Raw genomic sequence first — 8,017 nt, 5'->3', positions numbered from 1 at the left:
GATTTTCATTGGAATTTATTCAAACTAGGCTGTTTCATTGGAATAACATTGACTTCAAAACTCAAGTTTTCAAACGTATGTGCCATGAAAATATTAAATTTAGAAAATCAAAAAAATTTTCTCTGTCCCAACATCCTTGGGTAAATATCCTTTTTCTGTGAACAATATCAATACTGTTAGTGGTTTGAACTGAGATATTTGAAATAAAGGTGACCACATCGGAAATACATTGTCTCATATTTGTTGCTATTTTCCATGATTTGCAATATTGGGAGATATCATATTTTTGGCATGGTGCCAAATATTCCATGAAGTAGTATATCCAAGCAAACTTTACCTTTTTTCAGTCGGGGAGGGACTAAATTTCCACAATATTGCCAGATATCATGCTTGCAAATACAACATACAGCTTTTCTAGGAGTTGGAAAAAGTTGTCCCAGAAAACATGAGTTTTTTTTGCTGATCTCAGCTCATAATCACCCGAATCTTCTAAAGTCTGTAAAAGAAAATATAAAAGAGATATGGCATTTCTGATTGCAGCTATGATGGTTTAGGGGTTGGACCTCTGCATGTGCCAAATTATAAAAAAATCTTAGTTGGTCATGTGAACAGCCCTGCATGATTCTCTCTGAGACAGCTAGTTAATACGCTGCATGCCACACTGAGGAATTCTATGTATAAGTTTATATGTTGACTGAATAACTCAGAGAACAGCATAATTATGGCATTGACTAACATCAAATTTAGCTCTACACGCTATCTGTCCAAGATATGGAAGCATTGGTATAGTAATCTCCTCTTAGGTAATTGATTTTTATTTGTTTTTTAATTGTTCTTTGTGTATATGTTGTGTTTTTTTTATGATGTACTGTTTTTTGCTCTTATCTGGACCACTGTGTCTGTAATAAAGTTTATAAAAATAAAAAAAACGTCTCTTTTGAAAAGAAAATACCAACCGGAAGTTCCGGTTCGCGGTTGTTGTTGTTGTCGCCCCTCATTGAGTCTAACTTGACTCCTCGTTTCTTGTTTCGGGTTTGTGCACGTGTTGCTCGATTCACTGAACGTTCCGGTGGATTAAACGCCGCTTTTATTTTCTTTTCGGACCCTTTCTCGTCTCTATGTGTAAATACGGTTTAATGTAGAGCAGCTGAATGTGTGTCATTGTGTTTAAAGCGGGACAAACGGCTTTATTCTAGCATGCTAACGTTAGCAGCTAAAGGGAACAACATGTCCAGACTTGTTCCAGACGGAGGAGAACGTGGACGGAGGGGAACCAGGAAAATTAGCGTTATTTTGATTAATTAACGCCAAAATAAGAATGGATTACAAGTTCCCGGAGCAGCTTTTCCCTTCGTTTTACAGCTGCGGGCCGCCGGACCCGGTCCCCAGGTACTGCGCCAGGAGCTGGGGCAGCTATGACCGAGTCAGACCGCAGGTGAGTCGGCTTTGAGCAGGAGGACGGACCGGTGCAGAAAAACCATTATTATCCAGTTTATTTACATTTAAAGCTGCTTTATTGTTGTTATAATGGTCAAATATTTAAAACCGTATGTCTCTGGTGATATTTTAATGTTTCCTTTAACAGAATATTTGCGATTAAAGCTGAAATATAGTGTTTTTTTCAGGCGTAATATTTATAATTGTTGGCAATATTGTTGCATTATTTCAGATGATTAGGCTGTTTTTGTTTGGTTTTTGCAAATTCGACTTTAGTCAGAATTTAGATAAATTTTTACGTTAAATTAAAGGAAATCTCACTTTTGCAGGATATAATCTTCAAAATATGACCCTAAGGAGTGAAATCAAGTCATTTTAATGCAAAAACTGCTGGATTGTAGGTAAAATAATGCAGATATATAGAAACAAAAATGCTGTTTATGCAAGAAACTGTGTCACTAGTGATATTTTACTGTTTCCTGTGGCAGAATAATTGTGATTAAAACTGAAATTTGTGTTTTATAGAGTTTCAAGGCATAATATTTGTTATTATTGGCAATTATTTGTGATGTTTCGGCTGTTTATGTTGAATTTTGCTAACTAGACTGTAATTAACATGGTTTACAGATTCATTTTTTCCTTAAAATGAAAGAAAATCTCATTTTTGCAAGCTTTAATCTTAAAAATATGAATGATATCAAGTCATTTTAATGCAAAAAGTGCTGGATTGATGGTACTTTAGGACACAGCAGGTAAAATAATGCAGATATATAGAGACTGAAATGTTATTTATCCAAGTTAAAGTGCCTAACCAACGGCTAGATGCAGTTTTTCTTGACGTTTGTTGTATTTTCAGGCCGGTTCTGGTCCAAACTCCAGCTGGACGTTTACATCCAGACATCAGCCCAGAGGGGAGTCGTGGCGTCACGTCGAATCGGTGCCGGTTCCACTTCTGTCGCCAAGAAACGGTGAGTTTCTGACCTCATTTAATTCTAGTTTTCCTCCCGTTAAGATCTAGAAAACTGAAGCAGGTCAGAGACTCATTTGACGTAATTTTACATAAAAATACAGGATTAAAGTTGAGTTTTTTGAATGGTTCAGCAGATTTTTTTTTACTGTTTCTGGTGTCAAATACAACATATTCAAGGTCCAATGTGGTTGAAAATCCATTTTTATTGTGTGAAAGTGTAAAAAATAATCACTTCTGGCTTTCATAAAGCTCTTCAACATCTAATTGTGCTTCTCAAATTATATTTTTTATTTTTATTTAACATTTTTATTCCAAGAAAGTACATGTTTTATTATACTCTAGACTCATTACATGTAATAAACTCAAATATTAAAATTGTTGTTGTTGATGATTTTGGCTCATAGCTCCTCAAAATCAGAAATCCAATATTTAAAATTATTAAAATATTTAATTTTGAGTTTGAATGAATTTTCTTGTCTTTATTAAAACAAATAATGACAGCAAGAAAAACACCTCAAATATTTTACTTTACATGAAATTAATATAGAATATATAAGCTTAAATCTGAAAAAGATAATGTGGGGAACATGATAAACTTAGATTAAATCTCTGAAAAATGGAGCAATATATGATGTTTAACTGTAAAAACTTTGGAGTACGTTCATATATCTGTTTTAAAATTGGTCCAGAATATTCAGTAGTGCTTTCTGTCGGCTATAAATGCAGTATTTTACCCTTAAATATTTTGATTTACAAAATAATTTCAACATTTCCAAAGGCAGAAAACAAATAGAAGGAATTCATAGAATAAATTACATTTCTTTCTGATTAAATTCATCTGTCTCTTACTTTTGCATATTTACTTAGTAAAATCTCTATTTTATTCTTCTTTATTATTATTCTGCCTGAACACCAGATATAATACTATAATATTTCTTAAAATTCCTTTAATTTTTGACTAAGCTGTTGATTATTTTCTAGATTAAGTAATTAGTTGTTTTGAAACTGGTGAAAAACGTCTGGTTTTCTTTTTCCACAGCCCTTAAATGTTCAGTTTACTGTCAAAAAGGAGGAAAAAACAGGAAATATTCACGTTTAAGAATCTGGAATCAGAGAATTTTTCTTTTCCTTTTTCCTTAAAAAATACTCAAAGCAGTTAATCTATCTTTTAAAAGTTGACACTGATGAATTATTGATTGCAGTTTTAATTCTTCCTGCATTAAAATGTTTAAAATCATCTTTTCCAGCTTTCGTTTGGCCTCTAAAGCCTCCAAATCCAGAAGACTTCACTAAACATGTGAGTAAAACCAAAAATCAAATCATGTTTACAAAACTAATTTTGCTTTTTTATTGTTTCCTGCAGTTTTTTGCTGATTTTGTAATATTTTTTGCTACTGCATTTCATTTAAACCATTGATTTCCTCACCAGGATGCTGCAGATTATCCGTCTGGTCAGTTTTACTTGGATTAAATCTTTTTAACGTCAACATTTCAACCTCTTTTTGCTCGTATTCAGATGGAGAACTTCTACGTAGATCACTGCTTCCACGCCTTCGGCTGCATGTCTGAACTCCTGGGAGAGAATTTTGACTTCAATGGAAACAGCAAGTCGGTGAGTTTCAGCTTTTATTTATTTTCTGTGGACGTAAATTAAACATAGATTTAGATTGTAAGCAGTAAATGTGATTCAGAGCGGATTTTCAAAGGTCATCTCTGTGAAACGATCAGTGGGTCGAGTCTAAAATCAGAGGTTTTAGTGGCAGGAAGGTGGTTCTCTCTTAACCTGGCCAGATCTCCATGGTAACTGATGCTGTGGAGCTAGATCTCCATGGTAACTGATGCTTTGGAGCTAGATCTCCATGGTAACTGATGCTGTGGAGCTAGATTTCCATGGTAACTGATGCTGTGGAGCTAGATCTCCATGGTAACTGATGATTTGGAGCTCGAGCTCCATGGTAACTGATGCTTTGGAGTTAGATCTCCATGGTAACTGATGATGTGGAGCTAGATCTCCTTGGTAACTGATGCTGTGGAGCTAGATCTCCACGGTAACTGATGCTGTGGAGCTAGATCTCCACGGTAACTGATGCTGTGGAGCTAGATCTCCACGGTAACTGATGCTGTGGAGCTAGATCTCCATGGTAACTGATGCTGTGGAGCTAGATCTCCATGGTAACTGATGCTGTGGAGCTAGATCTCCATGGTAACTGATGCTGTGGAGCTAGATCTCCATGGTAACTGATGCTGTGGAGCTAGATCTCCATGGTAACTGATGCTGTGGAGCTAGATCTCCACGGTAACTGATGCTGTGGAGCTAGATCTCCATGGTAACTGATGCTGTGGAGCTAGATCTCCATGGTAACTGATGCTTTGGAGCTAGATCTCCATGGTAACTGATGCTGTGGAGCTAGATCTCCATGGTAACTGATGCTTTGGTGTTTGGAATTAGATCTAAATCTTGATTATTGTATCAATTAAATGCAGCTTCTCCAAGCCTTAGGCAGCGTTTGTTGGTTTTAATTTTGTTTTTCTGAATGTTTTTTGTAGCGTTATCGGAAAGATTCGGTCCTCATGGGGAGAGTGAACAACGACCTGCACAGACTCGACTTTAAAGTGTGAGTTAAAGATTTAAAACCAGACATAAAGTCGTCGTCTGAGTGGCCTGACGTTTGTTTTGTTGGTCAGATGTCAGCAGTCGTACAAGTGGACGAGGATGAAGCGCTACGCCGGCCTGATGTCGGACGTTCTCCATGAAGTTCCTCCTCAGCTGCTCGGTTCTTTACTGCATGAAGAGCTGACAGATCAGACGGACCGGCTGCTGTTTCCTGAAGCAAACACAGGGGGCGCTCTGGCTTTTATCCCGTTTAAGCAGAGCGACTCCCAGCATGGCTGCCTCCTCTACCCAGGAAACCCGGGACTGGACCTCCTCAGTATCCTGAAGAAAAAAATAAGTTTTAAGGCAAAGATTCAACTTTTCTTTAATGTTCCAGGTGTGAAAAGTACAAAACGTTCAACTACGAAGAAATTTCCAGTAATTTGTCGTAAAACATGTTGGAATTTCTCGAAATTAAGGGACCGCCACAAGTATTCTGTGCTTTAATATTGATCAGCTTTCATAATATCTGCAGTAGTTGTTATAAAATTTACAAAATTATGTAAGATTTTGTCATTTTTTTAGCCAAAAATGTTGATATTCTGATTTTTATCACCCCTCTGTGAGGGTTTGCTGCTCCTATCTGATGGAGATTATACAGATTTTTAAAATTATAGTAGATAATACCAACAATTTAACAATTTTAGTCAAAATATCTGAACTATGTGCGCTATAAAACCTCTTTATTCAGAATGAGAATCTAACTTGTGACACTTCTGAGAGCGAAATGATGTTTAATATCTTGTTTTGTCCAAAAACATTCAGTCTACTGAGAAAAAACTGACAATACTCACTTTGATAAGCTGCTGTGTGAGAATTCACTGTTTTTATCAAAAATGAGTCTGGAATTATCAGAATAGTTGGTAAATAATTGAAAAGTTGAAGATGGTTGTAGCTCTACTTATGTCGTACAGTAAAACCTTCTCAGGTCTTTTGACCTTTTAAATGCTTGTGAATCTTTAAATTTTCTGATTTCTTTTTTCCATATTTGCATCAAAAATTGACAAAGTTTGATGTTCTCTAGCACTGAACTTGACTTTTTTGCCCTGTTTCCTGGAAAAAAACTACAAATGTGAAGAAACCTGAAAATTGTAACTCAGATTGTGTAGAGGAACTCATCGATTTACCAAAAAACAGAATAAAAATGACGTTTTTGCTTGAAAAACAACTGAAATGATTAATCATCGTTTCAAAATTGCTTTAAAACCATTTTAAGAACCTCAATTAGTCATTCTACATAATAATCTCTTTACACTTTTAAAGTTGCACCTTCGTTCTTTCACCAAAAACAGCGAATCTGAAGCATCATCTTAGCCTTTTAGAAACATATTTAACCTGATATTTTGTAGAGAAAACCATCAATGAACCCAGAAAACAACATTTATATCATTGGAAGTAGGTTCTGTACTCAAATAACTCGTAACTAACACTTAGTTTGCTGTCATAATGGCAAAGAAAAGTCCCAAAATGACAGATTTTGCTCAAAAATCTACTAAATCTGAGCATTATGTCCTATTTAAGCCATTTTAAAAAACTTTAGTCAGTTAACTCTTTGATTAATCTTTTCATTTGTGGAGCTGCTCCTCCAAAACAACAAAAATCATGCCTGAAAGCAACAATTTTTCATTGCTTCAGGTACCATCTTGGCACAAAATGGTCAAAATGCCATTTGTTTCTTGGCGTTTCACAGTAACATCCACGTTCAGTAGATAGGTGTGTTTTTCCTGTGGTTTTTTTCTTAACACAGTACCTCAGCCTTCCACCAGGTGGCGCTGCAGCACCAGCGAGGCGGTTCATCCTCTGTGGACACCAGCAGGAGCTCCTTCAGCTTCCAGCTCAAAGGATCCATCAGACAGATCAGCTGCAGCTCACTTTTGACCCAGTGTACGATTGCTGGAAACGTTCAGGAGTGAATTAGTTGTAGAGTTTCGTTGCACACATCTAAGGATGTTTTTGTCGTTTCTAGGCTGCGTTGGCGTTCGATCGAATTACTTCTGTGGAGTTTGGAGGTTCAGTGAAACAAACGAACCTCGTCTGCTGCAGGTTGTTAAAACTGCTGAAGTGTCGACGTGCATCAACGTCAGGTCAGTGATCAGGACAGAAAACTGGGATTTACATGAAATTTCTCCAGCACAAAATACAGATGTTTATTAAGATATCTGAGATTTTAGCTTCATATGTAGAGTATTTTAAAAGATACATCTTTTTCAAAATCTGCCCGTCGACCCACTTTCAGCAGGTTTTTTCTCACATTTAAATCTGAGTCTCTTTGAACAACAATATCTGAGGAACTATTAAAGATAAAAACCAGAAGTTTTCTCTGCTGTTTCTCTTGTCATTGATTCAGAATCTGTATAATCGGACAAATAGATCAAATATTCTCTGACTATGGTTAGGTTAAGTGAACAGGAGCTGAAGTTTAGTTTTTTTGCTTCCAACTGTTTAGGATTTTTTCCTCTGAGTCTGTATGGAAGTTCTATTGAGCTCTAATTATTACCATGAAAACCATCCGTTGCTGTTGAGACTGTCTACTAATATTTTAGTTCTTGTGATACAACTTGTCAATCCTGCTCTATCAGTTTAGAAAGTTGCTCGAAAAGAACCTTTTTTTTATTTTTCTGTCAAAGTATTTAAAATGAAAAAGTATTCTACATGTTTAGTTTTGTATTATTGTGACCTGCAGCTACATGTGGATCAGAAAATATCAGTAGACTTCTGGGTTTTATTGTTAATTTGTGCTTAAAGATGGAACTTCTCATGACATCTTCAGTGTTTTTTGCATATTCCAACTCCCACAATAGTCAGAGATTATTTGATCTGTTTGTTCAGTATTACAGATTCTGAATCAATGACATGATGAGAAATAACAGAGAAAATTTCATGTTTTTATCTGTAACAATTCCTCAGATATTGCTGTTCAGATTCAAATTTACTTGTGAGAAAAAACTGCTGAAAGT

General features: G+C 35.9%; 1 protein-coding gene across 3 annotated transcripts in view; it reads left to right on the top strand.

The window, feature by feature from the left end:
* Nucleotides 1–988: 988 nt before the first annotated feature.
* taf1c (TATA-box binding protein associated factor, RNA polymerase I subunit C) overlaps nucleotides 989–8,017 on the top strand; it is a 32,539-nt gene continuing 25,510 nt past the window's right edge. For all 3 annotated transcript variants that reach the window (XR_007937454.1, XR_007937455.1, XM_051938300.1), the window contains exons 1-8: nucleotides 989–1,435; nucleotides 2,294–2,405; nucleotides 3,655–3,704; nucleotides 3,924–4,019; nucleotides 4,955–5,022; nucleotides 5,093–5,337; nucleotides 6,816–6,944; nucleotides 7,027–7,144. Coding sequence is in view for 1 of the 3 variants with exons in the window: in XM_051938300.1 (XP_051794260.1) it covers nucleotides 1,319–1,435; nucleotides 2,294–2,405; nucleotides 3,655–3,704; nucleotides 3,924–4,019; nucleotides 4,955–5,022; nucleotides 5,093–5,337; nucleotides 6,816–6,944; nucleotides 7,027–7,144 (935 nt within the window). In the remaining 2 variants the exon portion in view is untranslated. The remainder of the gene's footprint in view (nucleotides 1,436–2,293; nucleotides 2,406–3,654; nucleotides 3,705–3,923; nucleotides 4,020–4,954; nucleotides 5,023–5,092; nucleotides 5,338–6,815; nucleotides 6,945–7,026; nucleotides 7,145–8,017) is intronic.

The sequence above is a fragment of the Acanthochromis polyacanthus genome, chromosome 18 (assembly GCF_021347895.1).
Source record: "Acanthochromis polyacanthus isolate Apoly-LR-REF ecotype Palm Island chromosome 18, KAUST_Apoly_ChrSc, whole genome shotgun sequence".
Taxonomy (NCBI): Eukaryota; Metazoa; Chordata; class Actinopteri; family Pomacentridae; genus Acanthochromis; species Acanthochromis polyacanthus.
Note: the sequence above shows the minus strand (reverse complement) of the source record. Positions and strands in the feature narration are given on the sequence as shown.